Raw genomic sequence first — 18,876 nt, forward strand, 5'->3', positions numbered from 1 at the left:
GACAGATGAAGCTGTAGCAGGGTCACTTTACAAGATGACAAACAAAATGTGTTTATGAGGCAATGCTGGAGACATCAGGAAACTATCTGAGCTGCACACACACACACACACACACACACACACACACACTTGATCAAGCTCTTCTCCAACAAACAAAATAAGTTCAAAAGGATGATGACCACAGCTGTTTTACAGGAATGAGGAAGTTTCTCTTGGCCGCTGGAGGACGAAAATCAAATGATGCAAAATATAAACGTTTTCATCAGCCAGTGTTTGGATGGTGTTAAAATGTGGTCAGAGTCTCATCAGCTTCTTTTGATGTAGTTCTCGTGATTTATGGGGCATTCTGCAGATCTGTTCAATTAAAGTTTTTTTTCCTAAGATTTCAGAAAAAGCAGTTTGTTAATTGTACCTTATAAATTAAATTGCTTTTTTTTGGGGTTAGTTTGACTTGACTGATATGTGGTACTAACTAGAAATGCAGGATAACGAGTTTGTCCACTCATCGACTGGTTCCCGTGCAAAATTAGTTTTAACGCCGTGCGTTGGAATTATGGAATTAGACTCTCATAATAAACGAATGTGAGATGGTGATGTAACCACGAAATGCTTCAGGTCAAAGACGTCGTAAACAGAACTGTGTGCTGACAAGTGGCCGTTTAACAATTTAACAACTATAACAAGACTTGTCTGTTGTCTGGCCTTTATTTTAAAATAAAAAGCTAAAAACGGCTTAGTCTTATTTCTCTGAGCAGAACATATTTTCCTGCACTTTTCCCGCCTCTTTTTTCGTGAGTTACATCAGTAATGTTCCACCTCAGATTGTTGTGCTGAAACTGTATCAATGATTTAATGTTGCCCGACTTTCTGTCTATGATTGTTAAAAAGAAACACCATGTGATTTTTATTTTTATTTGCCTAAATATTATTGCTTCGGTCCCATGGTTAATCTTTTTAAAAGATGGAAATCAAATCCATGCAGTTGTAATCTGTATGTGAACACACACACACACACACACACACAGATGTCTGCTGTTGTGAGTGATGGTTCTGTTGGACCATTCCCTTTGATTGCTCATGGAGGATTATTTTCACATTTTTCAGCTGTTTTTGGTGAAACTAAATGTTTTGTGTTGTTTGTTAAAAAAAAACCTTGCAGCATTAGTTTCACCACCGACCGAAAAAAAAAAAGAAAAAGAAACATGCACTCACTCGTTGAAGAATTGACCTACAGCTCTGTGTATGAGTCAGCAACAATAAGGAGCAGGCCAACCAAACACTCCCTGCCTGTCCGCGCGGTGGTACAGTGGAACCTGCTGGTTGGGGGAACAGTGCGTTGTCACTGTGTTCTGTGATGTTAGTGAGAGGGTGAGGATTTGCGTCATTTCTAACAGAATTGTACAGTATGTACTATAAAATAAGTCTCTTGACAACAGAAGACAGAGTTTGCTCAGGTGTGGGCAGGAATTTACACATAACAGTTGAAGGTGGTTTGAATCAACACGCTGTTTGGACAGTATTTAATCCACAGGCAGCACAGGAGTTTCTGTTTACAGATACACAGCATCTACAGCTGGTTCAGTGGTGGCTCTGTGCTTGTTACACACTCTGTTGGCTTTAATAGAATTATATTGTTTGTTTCCTGCAGCATCGGGTCACATCTCCTTCAATCTGTCTTGCTCAGTTTTTATTGTCTCTGGTTGTTTAGCTCTTGGTTATTTTTTTTTTCTTTCAATATTAATTTCGTAGCTCTGTGTTACAGACTCCATTAAGGAAATGGTATTTTCTAATTGATTGATGTCCGGGAAGCAGTCCAGAAGCAGCAGTGCAACTGTGCCTGTTGTAAAAAGAATAAATAAAAAAAAACTATAATAATAAAATTTAGAGATGGCTCGATCCAATACTCATGATCAGAGCATTTTGGTTAAAAATTCAGTATCGAACATTGAAAAAACAACCATATCCCATCTGATCAGATACTTAACCTAACTTTGAGAAATCGGTATCAGCAGAGACTCCAGGTTACAGTATCAGAATCGGACAAAGTTGTATCGAGCCATTCCTAATAATAACAATTTATTCATAGACATGTTAAAGATTTTCATTTTGTTGGTTTTGTTTTTACAGAATGTGCTCCCGTATTTTATTCTGTTATTCTGTTCCTAAATAGAAAATAATTCATGATGATGCACATTAGTAGGTACCATGTACGATGTATAGTTGTGGCAGTGCAATTGCTGGTAAACACCTGCATATTACTGTCCGTGGATCACACTGTGACCTGTGGCCTGTGACTTTCAACAGAGCTTCGTGTGACAAACATCACCTGGTCCTGTTTGTACCAGTTCTTTCATGAAAACCCATGTGTGTTTGTGTTTGTTCCTGGTGACTATAGTCATGGACGGTAGGGTTGTCGACACCGTCCTGACTCTGTCAGTGCTGGCTGTGCTCTCAGTCTGCCGTTATTCACTTTTACCCACCACATCACAAATCACACAGCGGGTGTCGTCTGAATAAACACGTCTTCCACGTTCTCCCGTCGGTCGTTTCTGTACTTTTCGTCATCTTGAATGTTCCCATGGTTTCATGCTTTCAGTTTTCTCACCAGAAATTTGCAGCTATAAAAACGTGTGTCCATTTTATTTTCAGGTTGTTTTTACAAACCTTGTTTTTTCTTTTTCCCAGGCCTTCAAGGACGAGCTGGAAAGTCTGATCCAGGAGCAACAACTGAAAGGAAACAACCCCACCGGCCTTCTTGCCCTCCGACAGATTGCAGACTTCTTCATGGCGAGCTCAGTGGCTGGTTTCAACACCTCCCCTCTCAGTGAGTGTGGGCGCTCTCTTCCCACTGGCCCCGGCAACCAGGCTCTGACATTTTGCCTTTTCTTAAGGGCGAAAATGCCCTTAGAAGATGTAACCTTAGACTCAGGAACAGCCTCGCGTTTTTCTCCAGGTTTCCATCCGTTAGCGGTTCTGCATGTGTGGAGTCTGCTTCCAATCAGAGCGCTGGAATGCAAAGCTAATGCTAAATTACACGTCAAAGGAAACATGTAATAGTTTAGCTTAGCTCTTCTTTGAAAAACGTTGATAATGAACATGTGGAACTGCAGTAATTCTGGATAAACAACGCTGCCTATTTATTTTAGTTTGCAGAGGAACTCTTTCTAGATGAATCCATTCTATATCAAATAAATACACAGTATAATACAGATAGTACTAGAAATACAGATAGAATTCCTTGTATCTTTTGCATCACATTTTGACTCCAAGTCTGCTTTTCTGTGTAGGTCTGGGGATGGTGACTCCTATTAATGACCTGTATGGAGTGGAACCTACCACGCTGGTTAAAGGTGAAAAGGTGACACGCTGTAAACTGGCCAGCCTGTACAGACTGATTGACCTGTTCAGCTGGGCACGATTTTCCCGCTCTTACATCACAGTAAGTAACCGCAGCATCACAGCGACGGCGAGAGCTCTTACAGTTTTGATCAAATGTTCAAATGAGTTTGAATTCATTCCTTGATGTTTTCTGTACTAAGGCCCGAGTCAGTAAAGAGCAGGACCACATCCTGATTATTCCCAAAGGACTGTCGTTTGCCGAAGCATCTGCATCTAACCTGGTAGGAGAAACAGCCATTTGAAGTATATGCATACTTTTTGGTGGTATTATGTTGGATTTTTATTTTTTAATTGATTCTGATTAATGACAGCTTTTTACAAAAAGTAAACATTTTATTCTCATAACAAGTGAATATAATTTCCCACAAACTGCACCCAGTCAGAGGTTCTCTGTCCTGTCAGTGGTTAAACTCAGCACAGACAGTAAACTGAACACTACCTGTCCAAAGGTCAGTTATAAAACTACTGGCCATTTTAATGTGGCTCAAAATGACGTAGGAACGTCCCGGTAATGTTGTTAGCCTCTTTGAACTGTGGATGTTCGGCCTGATAACAGTGTTTAAAATGAAAGTGGGATACCTGTGTTAAATATGGGGAGCTTGGAGTTTTTGTGGCTCAACAGCATGCTAGCTTCTACCTGTGATCGTCCTCTCCTGTTCTCCAACTAGTCGGCAATGCAAGCGTAAAAAGAACAAAGTCCAATCATGGTGAAAATACAGACTCTAATGCAAAGGTTACTAAGTCATATTAAGGTTATATTATATTACATTTGAATACTGCCTCTGAGTGAGTGGGTGCTCCAGCCGTGCAGCGTTGACTTTAGTCTCACGTCTTCCTCATCACTTCCTCAATGAAATCCAGACTTATCCGGTCTCCTTTTTGTTTTTAAATTATTATTTTAATGTGTGTGTGACAAAATGACATAAGATTTTAAACAGGAAGTGACATCGCTGTGTGACTCCAGGTGTATGTTTCTCTCCAATCCTTTGGCCTATAAATGTGCTAAAAGTGTTCAGCAGATCATCCTCTCCATAACTTCCATAAACTCATGTCTGATGTATTACCTGAGGTACACTCACACACTCACACACACACACACACACACACCTGTGTTGCTGCAGGATGTTGACAGACTCATTTTACTGTTTAACTTTCCATAGATCTTGGCAAACATATAAAGGGAAATTTTATTTCAAATAAAAGCTGCCAAACCTGTTTGTGCAGGTCACTGATCACAGGTCATCAGGGTCATGCATAAACACACATCATTTACATTGGATTTTGTTGTTGTTGTTGTTGTTGTTGTTGTGTTTCTCTTTTTTATTTAGGTGAATGTCTGTGTGTGAATCTGGTTAAATATAATTATATTGGATTTTTATTTTATAGTTATTGGAATACTTTTTCTACTTCTGTCAATATAAATTACAATATACATAAAATGTATACCAATATTTTGTACAACTACAGGTGCAGCATTGTATACTTTGAATGTATATACCCCTTTACCACTTCCACCCTCATTTATCCAGCTACCCTGGCCTACTCGGGGGCAAGTTTGAATAATTTAAAAGTAAACATTTTTATGCGGTTGTTAAGTCTGATTCTTGGTACCTGTCATCCCCGCGACCCATACATGAGCCTCGTGCCCTGGATGTACCGGTCCAGCAGCATGGCTGTCTTACAGAGATGTTGTCTTTATTTATTCATATTTATTCATGCTTGGGAGGCAGGAATCCAACATCCTCATGTTTGTCATACACATGTTCAATGTTTCTTACACAATTCAAAATTGACTTACATGTTATTTGCAGTGTACAAAAACAAGACCAGTGTTTTCATCTTGAACCTTGCTATATTTAACTGCTGCAGTCTTAGAGTCTCTGTCCTTTTCCTTCTTCGAGAACCTCTGGGGTTTTGTTTTTTTTTTTCTCTCTGTTTCCTCCTGTTTAGCTTCTCTCCCGTTGTGTAATCTGATAACTGCTAACTGGATGGTAATCGAGTTGACATGGTGAGGCATGTTCAGTCTCTGACCCAATTAGCTTGACTGCTAATGTTCTAATTAATTCTCCTGAAAAAAAAAAGAATGTCATCATGTGACTGGAGCTTAATAATTTAAGGGCGGGGGTGGGGGGTTACCTCTTGTAATATCTGCATTACTATGAATTGAGAAGAAAAAACTTTTTGGAAATGTTTTTGTTGTCATTATCAGTTGAGAGCTAGCACGATTTTCAGGAATCATTTTCACTTGCGGATTCTTCCCATCTTTGATGGAAAGTGTAAACTGTCATTTAAAAAAAAAATCCAGTCGCGATATCTCTCTGCTTTCTTTTCTCAGGTCAAGGTCAACATCATTGGGAATGTAATCGAGCAGGGCTCCACCAACCTGAGGATTGACCCCGCTGGTTTCAGCCCACATGCTGCCATCTACTCCATGCGTCCCGACATACGCTGCATCGTGCACGTGCACACTCCTGCCACTGCAGCTGTAAGCCTGTTTGAGTGTTTTCTTCAAAAAGCTGTGGAGTGGTTGACTTGAGTGAAGTGTATCAGTGTTAATGGTGTGTGAAGTGCACACATATGCTTGTCATCAGAGACTTTACAGAGGTTCAGGTGAACAGCTGTCTCCAGGTGTCAGCGCTGTAGCCAACTCATGTGACCTGTTGGTCTTCTCTCCACTGCTCTGATGCTTTAGGTTTCATCTATGAAGTGTGGAATCCTCCCCATCTCCCAGGAGTCCTTGCTCCTGGGTGACATCGCCTACTACAATTACCAGGGCAGCCTGGACGACCAGGAGGAGCGCCGGGATCTGCAGAAGGCCCTGGGGCCGACAGCGAAGGTCAGAAAACAAGAAACAAAACTCAAGCAGCACCACTGTCATATTCTAAGAAACCAGATGGAATGAAAACAACGTTTGAATTGTATTGGAACACAGCAGTAAAGAAGTGAAGTACAGAAGACTGATGTCATCACGCAGGTGTGATATATGACATCAGTCCAACCAGCAGACCCTGCTGTCAGCATGTAACTTTGATTGTCCTTTAACTATAATTATTAACAGCCCACAGAATTTATCTTGGCAGGAGTTCAGGGAATTCCAAAACCCCTTGGTTTCCAAGAACTCTGTGATGTTTATTAAAATGTTTTAAAACGACTTGTTGAGTGACATTCAAGTTGATCTTCTGGCTCTGTTCCGTGTGTGTGTGTGTGTGTGTAGGTTCTGGTGCTGAGGAACCATGGTGTGGTTGCTCTTGGAGAAACAATTGAAGAAGCCTTTAACCACATCTACAACGCCCAGTACGCCTGTGAAATCCAGGTACGTTAAACCACTGGGCTGTGGACCATTTGGTTCTGGGATTCTACAAAAGATTTTTTTTTATTTTCATTTACATTTGTCATAGAAAGTGTTGCTGACTGTGTGTGACCCATGTGCTCTGTCTGTGCTTCATTCTCTCTCTGTTTTTATGGGTTCAGGTGAATGCAATCTCATGTGCTGGCAGCGTGGATAACCTGATCATACTGGAAGCAGAGAAGTTCAAATCCCGGGTCTTTGATATTGGCTCGGCAGCAGATATCGGAATGGGATGTCAGTACAAGTGGAAGATTGGCGAGCTGGAGTTTGAGTCTCTGATGAGGATGCTGGACAACCTGGTGAGTCAGCAAACATTATGTTGACTAAACAGGAGCCTTGATGTGGACAGAACATTAACACTGAAGCAGTTCTTTACCCTGTCTGTCGACTTCATGATGAACAGTAGATGTGTGCACACATGGTTACACACGTGTTAATGGTAGATGTGAAATTACTAACATCCACAGTTTGTTACCAACGTGTCCGTGACCCTTGACCTTTTAATTAAACAATCTTCATCTTTGCAGAAAGCTAGCACCAATCATCAGCCAGCAGTGACATTATCAATGAATTTTATGTAGCATGTCCACATAGGTCAATTACCATCGGGGTCACCAACCACTGGCCCCTGGACCAGCTCAGGGCCGTGATTAATTTAGTGCTGAACCACAATATAAATCTCCTTTTAATTGAAGTATTTTAAAATACTTTTTTTTTTACTAGTCTTTGACTGATGGCCTGAATGTTGGTGTTAAACGTAGCTGGCAGTCCAGGCCTGTCAGTGTGGAAAATAAAACAAAAACAGTGGAGCCATGTGAGGGGATGGGGAGAGAGAGGAAGATGTGTCAAAGAGCGAAGGGGGGGTGAAGGGAGAAGAGCAACAAAGAAAGGGTCAAACAGGAAATGACACACAGATTTTTCCTGTGTGCTGCCAGAGACCCTGCAGTCACAGCTCTGTTTCTGTCCGGATTTTCCATTCACTTGGTGGGATGCTGTCAGCTCCACCGGAATCACAGGAAGAAGATGTCACAGAAAAATAAATGCTCGTTCTTTGAGCCGCAGCTCTGTGTAGCAGCTTATATAACACCCTGTACCAGGGCTGTCGGTGGAGGCCGGGGGGGTTAGCTGTCAGGGTAGGGGGGGCCCCGGGATCCCAGCGCTGGGAGGTTCAGTTGATGAGTTCTTGTCGGGTCATGACGTTATATTCTTGTTTTCTTCTTCTGTCAGATTCTCCCCCGTTATCAAACTCTATATTATTTAAATAAAAACACAGAATGACTTCTGATCTGGTTCTCCGCTGTAGGGCTACAGGACAGGTCACACCTACAGGCAGCCCATCATCCGGGATAAGCCCCGACACAAAAGTGACGTGGAGATCCCCGCCACCGTCACGGCGTTTATGTTCGATGAAGACATGGACTCCGGGTCCACGCGTCTGCCATATAAGTTTTTACAGCAGCGGCAGCAGAGGGAGAAGACGCGTTGGCTCACCTCTCCCAACAGCTACACCAAGGTCAATGTGGAGGGTGGAGAAGAGCGCTACAACAGCCGGACAACCACGGTAAGCACAACACTCATACAGATGAGGCCTGACCTCCTCATTGTAACACTGACAATGAGCTGTGACTGTAAGGTCACAGCAGTCGGCTGTAGGTTAGAGGGACTCACTAAAGCCTGACATTTGAAAAGTTTACTTCCAGATGAGTCTGGATCGGCCCACATTTGGATAATTATAGTTTGTCCACGTACCTTTTGTTTATTTTAACCTTGCTAATGTGCAGTTAGAGTCTGAAGCTGAAGGCCTGTGGGCCACGTCCAGTGTGGGCCCTGCCTGATCCAGTGAGTAATTACTGCCAAACATTTAAAACGAAACTTTGCTGTTGTTGAAAACGATGTTTCTAGTGAAATTATGTCACAATTTTCTTGAAAACGAACGCATTTTTTTTGTGTGACTAGTAGTTCAGTGTCAACACGTATTAGTCAGCTTTAGGCCAGACTGAAAAAGAGCCTCAGTTTGTATTCACTGGACTCTGCGTGGGTTTTGGACCCTTGTAGTCGATCTCCATCTACTGGCAGAGCAGAGAACTACATGAAATCGGTCACATCTGTCTATTAGTGGACCAGGAAGTTTTTAAAAAGATTAAAAACTTTTCCCTGTTCTGTAAACATTAAACACCCCACCATCTTATATATATAATTATATATATAATATCTTTACTGTTATTTTACACATCTTTTGCAGTGGATGAAGGCAGAGGATACAGGAACTCCCATCAGAATCGAGGACCCAAATCAGTTTGTCCCTCTCAACACAAACCCCACTGAGGTTCTGGAGAAGAGGAACAAGGTGAGGCTCGGTCATCTCTACGTTTAATGGGGAGCTGTGGTAAAGAAAATGATGACAAGTTTGACAAGAAACATTTCCTGTGTTGTGACCTCATCATTTTGCTGTCCCACAGATCAGAGAGCAGAACCGGTTTGATGTGACGTCATCTGGTCCACGCTCTCAACACCTTGCTGGAATCCCTATTGATGAACCACGAAAGGCAAGAATAATTTCTCAAGAAGACTTTTCTAAATTGGTGATTTTTGACATTGAACTTTTATTTAGAAAAATAAGTGATTGTTCAAATGGTAAATAAAATAGTAGTGGTAAATTAACAAATTATGAATATATTAAAATATATTTAATATATCCGGACCCTGGACTATGGATAAATTAAGGTCTCTGCATTATATAATATGGGTGACATTCTATTGAAACATATTTAAATATATATCTCTGCATTATATAATATGGGTGACATTGTATTGAAACATATTTAAATATATATAATTCGATATTTTGGAAAATTGACGAGCACAGCCAGTGTGATGACTGGTCTGACCACTAGAGGGAGTCAAGTGAACGGATTTTGTGATTGTGATTGCTCGTCATCGAGCCACCTTCAGTCATTTTTACATATTAATGCTGTGGTTGGTGTCTTGTCCAGAAGGATCATGTGCAGATAAAAGTTATGGTAAATATTTTTGGATGTTTACTTTTTGTTCGTATGTGCTGTAGTATTATTGTATAATTATTTATACAATGTTGCCTGCTCAGCACGAAACACACTGCACACGTGACGTCACTACTAAAACGATAGTGAAACGATTGTGGTGTTGTTGTTGTTAGTCGATTTCGCACGGTTTTTTCTTCTCTGTGTTTAAGTCAATGAGCTCCAGTATTGGTTTGATTTTGTTTTGTGATCAATTCTTGCATGAGTGTGGCTGGTAGTCTGGTTTGAATATGTTAAACAGTAGATGTGACGTCAAACACATGACTAGATATACATTTTCTTGCAATTTTTTATGCAATTATTTTGTAAAAAAAATTGCAGAAAGGAATTGCTTGTTACTTTTATTTAATTGTAAGATTCAGTCAATTTTAAAGATTTTAACCTGTAACAATGTTCTTACAATTTATAAAGATCTAACATTTTGATTCGGGTTTGTAATTGCATCAGTCTCATTCAGTCATTCAGTAAATACACACAGAAACAACAGTGTAGATGTTTTTCAGCTTCATGTTTTTACCTATTCAGAGGTTTGGTAAATAAAAATCTTTTTGGTTTTGCAGATTACTATGACTCTGTTAATCAGGAAAGTTGTCGTATTTTTCTGGATGTTTGATTACGTAGTTTTAATTCAAATCATAACAATTGAAGCAGCCCTTCAAGGTGCCACAAAGTAAACTCGAGTTTAATATTTAGGTCCTCGTGCCAGTTGGACCGGCTGGCCAAAAGTCCAGATGTGGCCAGGGGGCAGTGAAACACTCAGTTTGGCATGAAATATTTTTGAGGGGTTAAGGAATGAATCAATGTTTCCCAACCACATCACATCATTTACATTAGAAATCATCCCATGGTTGTGATCAAGACACAGCTAGCATGTGGTTAATCACATTTAACACAAAGAAATACAAATAATTAATTGGCTTGATATTAATTATAACCGTTTACTTCTGTAATTGTGTGCTGCCGTGCTCATCTCTCCCCCGTCTCCCCCTCAGCCATACGTGCCCACATCGGAGGAACAGATGGCTCCCCTGCCTCCCAACCCCTTCAGTGAGCTGTCAGAGAAAGACCTGGAGGAGTACCATAAAAACGTGGAAAAGAGACAACTGGGCCTCAGTGGTATGACATTCACTGTACAGAAATACTTCAAAACTGTCAAGTGATTCATCAGTGTCTTCTATACAGGAAATTCATGGGGTTAAATCCCACTGTTCCCTATAGTGGTTCTGGATTAAAAGTAATTTATAAAATTTGAATGGTAAAATTCTGTTGCTCTGCAGGAATAAATTAATAATTAATGTTTGACATTTTTTCACCTTCTCTCTTTACAATCTGGACTAAGAGATAGTTTTTCTGTCAGATTTTTATGTTGTATATTTATGATGCTAATTCAATTTAAAAAAAATACCCTTTTAACACTTTTTGAGCCAATGGCATTTGAAAAATCCCACAGAGCACCACCAAAGAAACAAGTCAGAAAAGTATAAGAAATCAAATATAATGATTTTCTAGTTGCAGCTGACTTAAGAGTTACTTCCTCAGTGTGGAACATTGGTTTGTAGCATCTGCAGAACACCAGGATATCTCCTTTAACAGCTCTGAGTTTCTTTTTTTTTTTTTTTTAGTTTTTAGACCCTTTTGCTGCCACCTAGTGGAAGTATATTTGGCTGTTCTGCTTGTCAATGTCTCATGGACAGTTGAAGACAAATTATTTGCATTGAAATAATTATGGTTATCAGACTAATCTAGTGAAGTTAGATGATTGGCACAGCTTTACACTGAACCTAACTAACAGATCTTCTCAGTGAAGTTGTAGTGAAGGCAGTTCTTCATCAACATTGCTCTCTAATATTGTCCCCAGTTGACGCTCTGGTATTCTACCGCACTTGGCCACTAGGGTTTCTCTCACATTGTTTATTTATATGCAGGTTGTCATCCATAATGTTGCAGTAGAGGGTTTTTATACAGTCATCCTCCATCTGTTCTCACCTGGCTGTGACACACATGGTGGTATTCCTGTCGGCCCCTCTGAACCTCCGCCTCCACCATCACACAGACTACACAGAGTTATTTACCTGTTGTTCTGCCTCCAAACACATTAGTGTGTAGTGTGTTTGTGTGTACGGTGAGATTAACACTGGTCCATACTTGTTCACTGGATCATGGTATACGTTCATATATGTTGCCAGCAAACGCCAGGCTGCTATGACTGAGACGGCAGTCTGCACAGACAGCAAGGCTTCACACCTGCCACATGAGTGCAGCCCGTTGCTATGACACTTTGCCCCCACAGCCCCATGAATCCCGGGTGACCAATCTGGATGCAAGCTGGTGATCATCTGAAATGTCCTGATACATGCCTCAGCTGACACAGGCACACACACGGGCACACACACAGGCACACACACAGGCACACACACACAGGCACACACACACAGACACACACACTCCACTTTATGTAAATGCTACCTACTGTAAATGATGATTTTAACATCTACAATGTTAATGCAAGAATATCAGTTAAATGCAACTGAAAATCCCTCTTTAGTTCTTAATTAAAATGTTCTAAATTCAGTATAAAAAAAATAAGAGACAAAGTTTCAGCCTTGTGTCTGTGCCTTTGAAACGACAGACATTAACATCTATTAGGATTTCAGATGAGAGTTTTGTTTACAGAGTAAAAGAAAATCATGAAGAATAACACTGAAGGCTCATTCTGAAGAAGTGAGTCGGATATTTCAGAAAAACAGAATAATTTTCATTACTAGCAAAATCATATTTATAATGACGTCTAGTTATGGGCCAGATTAAGTGAGTCGGATATTTCAGAAAAACAGTTGTTGTTTAAAATGAATAATTTTCATTACTAGCAAAATCACATCATTTATAATGACATCTGGTTATGGGCCAGATGTGAAGACTTTCTGGGCCAAAAGTGACCCTGAGCCAGATGTTTAATACCCCTGCCCTAATGTTTATTCAATGTTGAGGGTTGATTTGATGTCACATGACTCCTCCTCCCCACTTCCTTCACCTACGCACACACAGAACTCACATAGATGGAGAGTGTTGTCAACTGATTCATAAACACCAGAGAAGGATTTGACGAACGCAGCAACAAATGACGACCAGTCACGTGTTTGGTAAACGCCAACTCAGCACTATTAAAGACCAGCTTTTTCCATATAATCATCTTTACACATTGTCCACTCGGATGTCCACCGTTGGAAGTCAACGATGTTTCCCAACAGGAAGCTGACGTCCTGTTTTAGTTTACAGTCTGTGTTCAGGCAGAACTGGGTCAGTGAAATACACCAGGCAGCAACACAAGCTTAATTTAGAACAAAAACTGAAAAAGAACAAAAAATAAGAATGCTCTCTCTCTCTCTCTCTCTCTCTCTCTCTTTCTCTCTCTCTCTCTCTTTCTCTCGTACTTTAAAATCCCTCCAAATCAACCAAGTGAACTGGACAGGACCTGGTCGTAGAACACTACTTCCTCAGGCTAGTTTGACCCTGTGTAAACTCTGGGTTCCTCACCTGTGTCCACGTCAGTCACATGTTGTTGGTTGGTTGTCATGGCTCAGCACATCAGTGCGGTCACTAACCAGCTGACAGATGACTGATGGCACTTAAACAGTGTGTGTAAAGCAGCTGTGCATGGCCTGATTCTAACATGTGTCCTAACACTAATCTCCTTAACTCCTTCTCTCTCACTCTTTTCTGACCCCTCGCTCCAAATCCTCCCATAACCCCCTACTCCACCCCTCCCTCCCCCCACCAACCTCTTTTCCAACTCAACCACGCTGTCGTCCAACCACTTCCTCCTGCATCCCCTGCAACTCCCTCCCCCCACAGATGGCGATCACGAGCTAACCTCGGATGACGGCTCCACTCTCTCTCAGTCTTTGTCTCTCACCCAGTCTCCGCAAAGCACTCCAGCGAAAGAAGGTATCACCAACTCACCTGAACGTGTCCTCAGTGTCCTGCTCTGTGTCCCCGTGTGTGGTCTGTGTGTGTGTGTGTGCGTGTGCATGAAGGTGTTCTGAAACAACTTAACCTCTCTGCTGCTTTAGGTCTTATTTGGCACTAACAGTGGAGACATCAGATACATATATGATCTATAAGACTCTAACTGTGTCTTCAATGAGCTTTAGTTATTGTCTTGTCAAAACAGGTGGATAATGTTACAAACACATGTAAGTTTTATTCCCAAAAAAACGTTCTAATTTTTTCAAAGACTTAATTTTCATTTAGGAAAGTGCAAATTAGAAAAATGTCTTTTGTTACCACCACCTAAATGTCAAATGTTCAAAGTTTACATCAGTGATTCAGAAATGATTTATTATTAAAAAGCGAGTTAGCGAAGAGGCTAGAGAAAATGTTGTCTGAATCCCTGTATGATGACTGGCTCTGGTCATCATCCGCTGGTCCACAGTTGAAGGTTACACATGAAAATATAACAGTCATCTCCTCCAGAACTTGGCAGGAGAACAATTTTAAAAAAACTTTAAATGTCCCAGCGTGGTTTAAGAACAGCAGGCAACATTAACACCCGTCTGTGCTGATGCTGCCGCTGACGTCTGAAGCCAAGGAAGTCGGACGACGACAGCAGAGCTGATGTTGGCTGTGAGTGATGTCACAGTGGGATTCACTTCCTGTCTGCCTTCCTTTTTGCACAAACACACAAAACCAACACAACGAGTCACAGCCCAACTATTAACACATGACAGTACATCGGCTCAGACGACCCACATTTTCTGGTCAGGTCAATTCTTCTAAAGGCTTCTGTTTTATGCCACTCTTTTTATCTATTTTGTGTCGTCAAGAGAAGTTGTCACTGTGTTTGTCTTCCAGTGTGGTAACACAAAACCACCGGCCCTCATTCCCTGGGCAACTTCCTTGTGCGACCCAGATAAAGGGGATATGACACTAGTAGGTCTGTTGTGTGAGCTGCCATTAGGGTGGTGGGTGTTGTTTGCCGTTTTATTTTGTTGTTGTTGAACTGAAAGGAGGACAGGCTCTGGGCTATCAGGTCACTGGGTCTTCACACACTCTGTTATGAAATATGCAGCACGGGGACAGCGAGTGTCCACGTCAGCAGCTGTTTGAAACACACTTTAGCTGCGAGGGAATCAGACAGACTCCAGTAACGCGTCCACTAACTCTTACTGCAGAAACCGAAATGATGGGCTCACCATGCAGCCGCAGTGAGACAAGGAAACTACATCCATTTGTTATTAACACTCTATGGTTTTATTTATCTGTACAAACCACTGTATGAGTTCCTGGCATACAATCCCCTGATTATTAAAATAGATTAACACAATGAGCTGCTATGCTGCCATCTAGGGACTTTCACTTTTATATACTGCAGTTTTTCCCCAAAACGATTTTTAAGCCACACATCATTTGGCAGAACCCAAGCATTGTATTATCGCGTTTTTATTATCGAAGAAAAAAACGACAATGATTCTTACAGATATTACATAATTATGCTAACATGGGACCAATAACATCGCTGGGTCGATATGATCAGATATCCCTGGTTTTATTCTTACAGACACGTTTTTTTCTTTGTCGTATAAGGCAGGTCATGTGCAGTAGATCCTGGTGGTTGTGGAGAGTGTTTCCGCTGACGGGTAGAACCAGACGAACCACACAATATAACCAATGTTCTGTCCTCCTCCTCTCAGAGAACCACACCGGCCTGATGAACGGCAAAGACAACCACACTGATGTGGAGGAGGACCTGTCCAAGCGGGTCAGTCAGCTGACCACCAGCGTGGAGAGCATGGAAGTAAGCGTGCGCTCGGGAGATAAGATAGAGGAGACGCTGTCTCCGGAGAGCTCACCCTCCAAGTCCCCCAACACCAAGAAAAAGAAGAAGTTCCGCACACCATCCTTCCTGAAGAAGAACAAGAAGAAAGAGAAGACGGAGGCCTAGAGTTAAACATGCAGGTGGGGGGGGCAGAGCAGGCAGGAAATACTGGGCATATTAAGAAGAAAGAGGGGCAACTGGCCACGCTTTCTGCTAACTGTCTGTGTTTTTACTTTGTCACTGTCTTCATAGTTCTATATTATGTTTTTTATTTGAGATTTTTAACAAAATTCTTTATGTGGAAAAGGCAGCACAGAGGAAATCAAAAATGTGAGTGAGTCAAAGGACGGGAAGAGAAGAAAAAACAGATCCTTGGGGGGTCAGCCAATGAAACTGCAGAAGACGGGGTGTGTCTTAGGGGTGTTGGGTGTCGACACCCTTTCACCTTTGCATTGCGATGGCATGACATCATCCTTACAGCCTGATTACAACCTGCAGAACTGGCTGCTCTTGAAACAGAACTTGAAAACACACGGCATTTTTGTTTGCTTTATTTTAATTTTGTTTGTGTTTTTTTTTGCTTCAAAATCCAGTTTTATAAAATGATTGGATGGCAACCCGAATGTTGTAAAACTCCAAAGGCCGATGTAAAAGTTTCCTACTTTAGGCTCCACAGGCCTGTCACCTGTAACAGGAGAAAATCAGTCGTACTGGAAAGAGAAATGTTCTCGCAGCTGATTGTTGAGGTGCAGGAATCTGAAACTGTTTTTACTGGCTGATGTAACTGGACAGTAGAGAGAGAACCGATGGTCTGTCATCACCTCGGGGGAAAATGCTGCCAACCCTCGACATGAATTTTTTTATGTAGCATTTTCTCACAAGCTTTGTGTTTGTTGCCAAACTGGAAGAAATAATAACACGAAACTATTTTCCTTTTTCTAAATCATCTCTGTTTGCGTCTGGTCTGTCATCTCATGAAATCTGATCCTCTGTCTGTGCAGACGAGTGTGTCGTTAGTCCACTGTTTAGTTCTTATTCCTAAGATCTGACCTGAAGTCAGATGTTATGCATGCGTTTATACAGATGCCCATGTTTTATCCTATCCTTCAGAGTAGACGCATTTACTATATGACATGTGAAAACTGGATATGCTGGCTATAGATTTTTAACTATATGTAGTCATGTTTTGCTGCGCTGCACTTTTCTCATAGTATGTGTCTGAGTTTGCTGCAGGTGGTTGCCACGGCGAAGGAGATTGTGAAGTATTTGGTTGGAGTGGTGCAGGAATCATACAGTGAAAAGTGTTTCTGGGGGGGGGGGTCGGTAAGTGAGTGGAGTGAAGACGGGATGAAGGGTGTTGGATTGGTGACACTGTAGAGGATTTATTTTTGTACTTCTTCAATGTAGAAGTAGAAATAATTAAATGTACTCCAGGATCGCGGTGCAGTCACGGAAATGAGAATCATGGGTCGGGACATGTTCATGTGGTGTCTTTTGTGTGTTAGTCATATGACCCCCACCCCTGCCCGCCCTGACTTTTTAATTTTATTTTTTTAAACAATAAGACAAGGGTTGTTTTTCTCATCTTCCTGCCTGGGCATGAAGAACCTTCTGTAAAATCACCCGAGTGACTGCATCTGAAATCTCCTCAGGCTCCTGAAAATCCTCTCCTGTTTTCCGGTGGTTTTCTTCACAGCCGCTGTGCCTGTAGCTGGCAGTTGAACGTGGTCATGTTTTTATCTGAGCTCTCAGATGTGAGCCTGCCTAAAGCAGTTTTTAATCCTCCTCTGATATTATTTCTCCTCTAAACACATTTTATATTCCAACTGTCAGATGACCTACAGGTGAAGTCGGCAAAACCAAAGTTTGATTGGCTGCAGCTGAAACCCCTCCACGCAGCTGAGTCCCATATATCAATATCCCAGCTAACAATGTGAACGACTGGATTCAGAGAGAGAGAGGGGTGAGGGGTTAGGGGTGAGGGGAGGTTGGTGGACAAATGATAGCTTTTGGCTCAAGGCGATTTGAGGTCACGTAGCAGAGTGAGGGAGCAGAAAGGTGTGAGTTTAGGAAGGAGGGTGCATACGTGGGTTGGTCGAGTCAGGGCAGATTCCAACTGGCAACCCAACTCTAGCACTATGTTCTAATGACACCAACTGTTTTGTTTTTTTTTCATACTTCCTGTCTTGTCTTTTTTCATTCTTCATTATTATTGCAGTACGAGTTATTATTTGTAGTCTGCAGAGACGTAGCCTTTTTTTTTAATGAACTGTTTTATAACATATTTGCTCCCAGATAAACTGAATGTGCGTCGCTTCCCTTTTATTTTCTTCTCATCTGTTTTCCAACTTTTTGCACCTTGCTTTACTAATGCCTCTATCATCGGTTTCTTTTCTTCTCCTCCTTCTTGTTTTTTTAAAAAGACTTTTGCTTGGGCCTGCCAGTGTGAGCCAAGCTACTTTGTGACCTGTGAAAATCCTATATAAATGGTTATCTAATGGAGTTGCTTATAGATGTATTACTAATTGGTGTAAATTCACAAATAAAACTGTATTTTAAGAAAGGGAGATCATTTTTTTTCATCTTTTTGCATGACGTCATTCCATGCATAATCCATGCACCATCAGTTTGATTTGTGCCGTGAATCAAAAGTTTGATCGGAGTCGCTGCTGCTTTTCTCACTATGACGTCGCATAATCGCACAGTTTGACGTCGACGGACTTTTGCTAAAATACTGTGGTGTTTGGAGAGCAGGGAAAAGAAACAGAGTCGGTGCCTTTGGTGTTTTCACCCATGAAAAAAGAGTTTGATCAGGAAGATGTGTTAATGCTGCCCAGGAACATGGGTTTAAACTGTACAGAAAATAAAGAAAATTAAATGAAAGTGAGTTCTAAAGAACAAATTACCATCATAATGTTCTGTTTTACAGCTCGGGAGCAAAGAAATAACTTAGGGAACGGAAAAAAGAACAAATTACCATCATAATGTTCTGTTGTACAGCTGGGGAGCAAAAATTAGTAACTTAGGGAACGGGAAAAAAACTGTAAATCAATACATCTTTTTTATTAGTCCAGGTTTCATCCGTGCTTCGTCTTTTACTTTCTAACTGTCGTGGTAAAAACAGGTTTTTTACGTTTACAGTGAACAAATACGGCCTTGGATGAAAATATACACATACGGCTGCGCTACAAACTATATCCAAACTGCATGAACAGAGTCGTGTCAACTTATCCCACCGTCTGAACTGAAAAGAT

At 41.3% G+C, this 18,876-nt stretch overlaps 1 protein-coding gene across 5 annotated transcripts in view; it reads left to right on the top strand.

Annotated features, from left to right (window-relative positions):
* add3a (adducin 3 (gamma) a) overlaps window positions 1-18,189 on the top strand; it is a 56,487-nt gene extending 38,298 nt beyond the window's left edge. For 4 of the 5 annotated variants that reach the window (XM_025058237.1, XM_025058235.1, XM_017035365.2 and 1 more), the window contains 13 exons: window positions 2,686-2,824; window positions 3,288-3,439; window positions 3,540-3,620; window positions 5,735-5,884; window positions 6,092-6,235; window positions 6,614-6,712; window positions 6,871-7,047; window positions 8,052-8,309; window positions 8,991-9,095; window positions 9,208-9,294; window positions 10,800-10,923; window positions 13,660-13,752; window positions 15,498-18,189. In XM_025058237.1, the coding sequence (XP_024914005.1) occupies window positions 2,686-2,824; window positions 3,288-3,439; window positions 3,540-3,620; window positions 5,735-5,884; window positions 6,092-6,235; window positions 6,614-6,712; window positions 6,871-7,047; window positions 8,052-8,309; window positions 8,991-9,095; window positions 9,208-9,294; window positions 10,800-10,923; window positions 13,660-13,752; window positions 15,498-15,748 (1,860 nt within the window). In that variant the 3' untranslated portion in view covers window positions 15,749-18,189. The remainder of the gene's footprint in view (window positions 1-2,685; window positions 2,825-3,287; window positions 3,440-3,539; window positions 3,621-5,734; window positions 5,885-6,091; window positions 6,236-6,613; window positions 6,713-6,870; window positions 7,048-8,051; window positions 8,310-8,990; window positions 9,096-9,207; window positions 9,295-10,799; window positions 10,924-13,659; window positions 13,753-15,497) is intronic. The other variant, XM_025058238.1, reaches the window with a different exon arrangement.
* Window positions 18,190-18,876: the final 687 nt, after the last annotated feature.

This window comes from Cynoglossus semilaevis, chromosome 9 (genome assembly GCF_000523025.1).
Source record: "Cynoglossus semilaevis isolate Cse_v1.0 chromosome 9, Cse_v1.0, whole genome shotgun sequence".
In the NCBI taxonomy this organism is placed as follows: Eukaryota; Metazoa; Chordata; class Actinopteri; order Pleuronectiformes; family Cynoglossidae; genus Cynoglossus; species Cynoglossus semilaevis.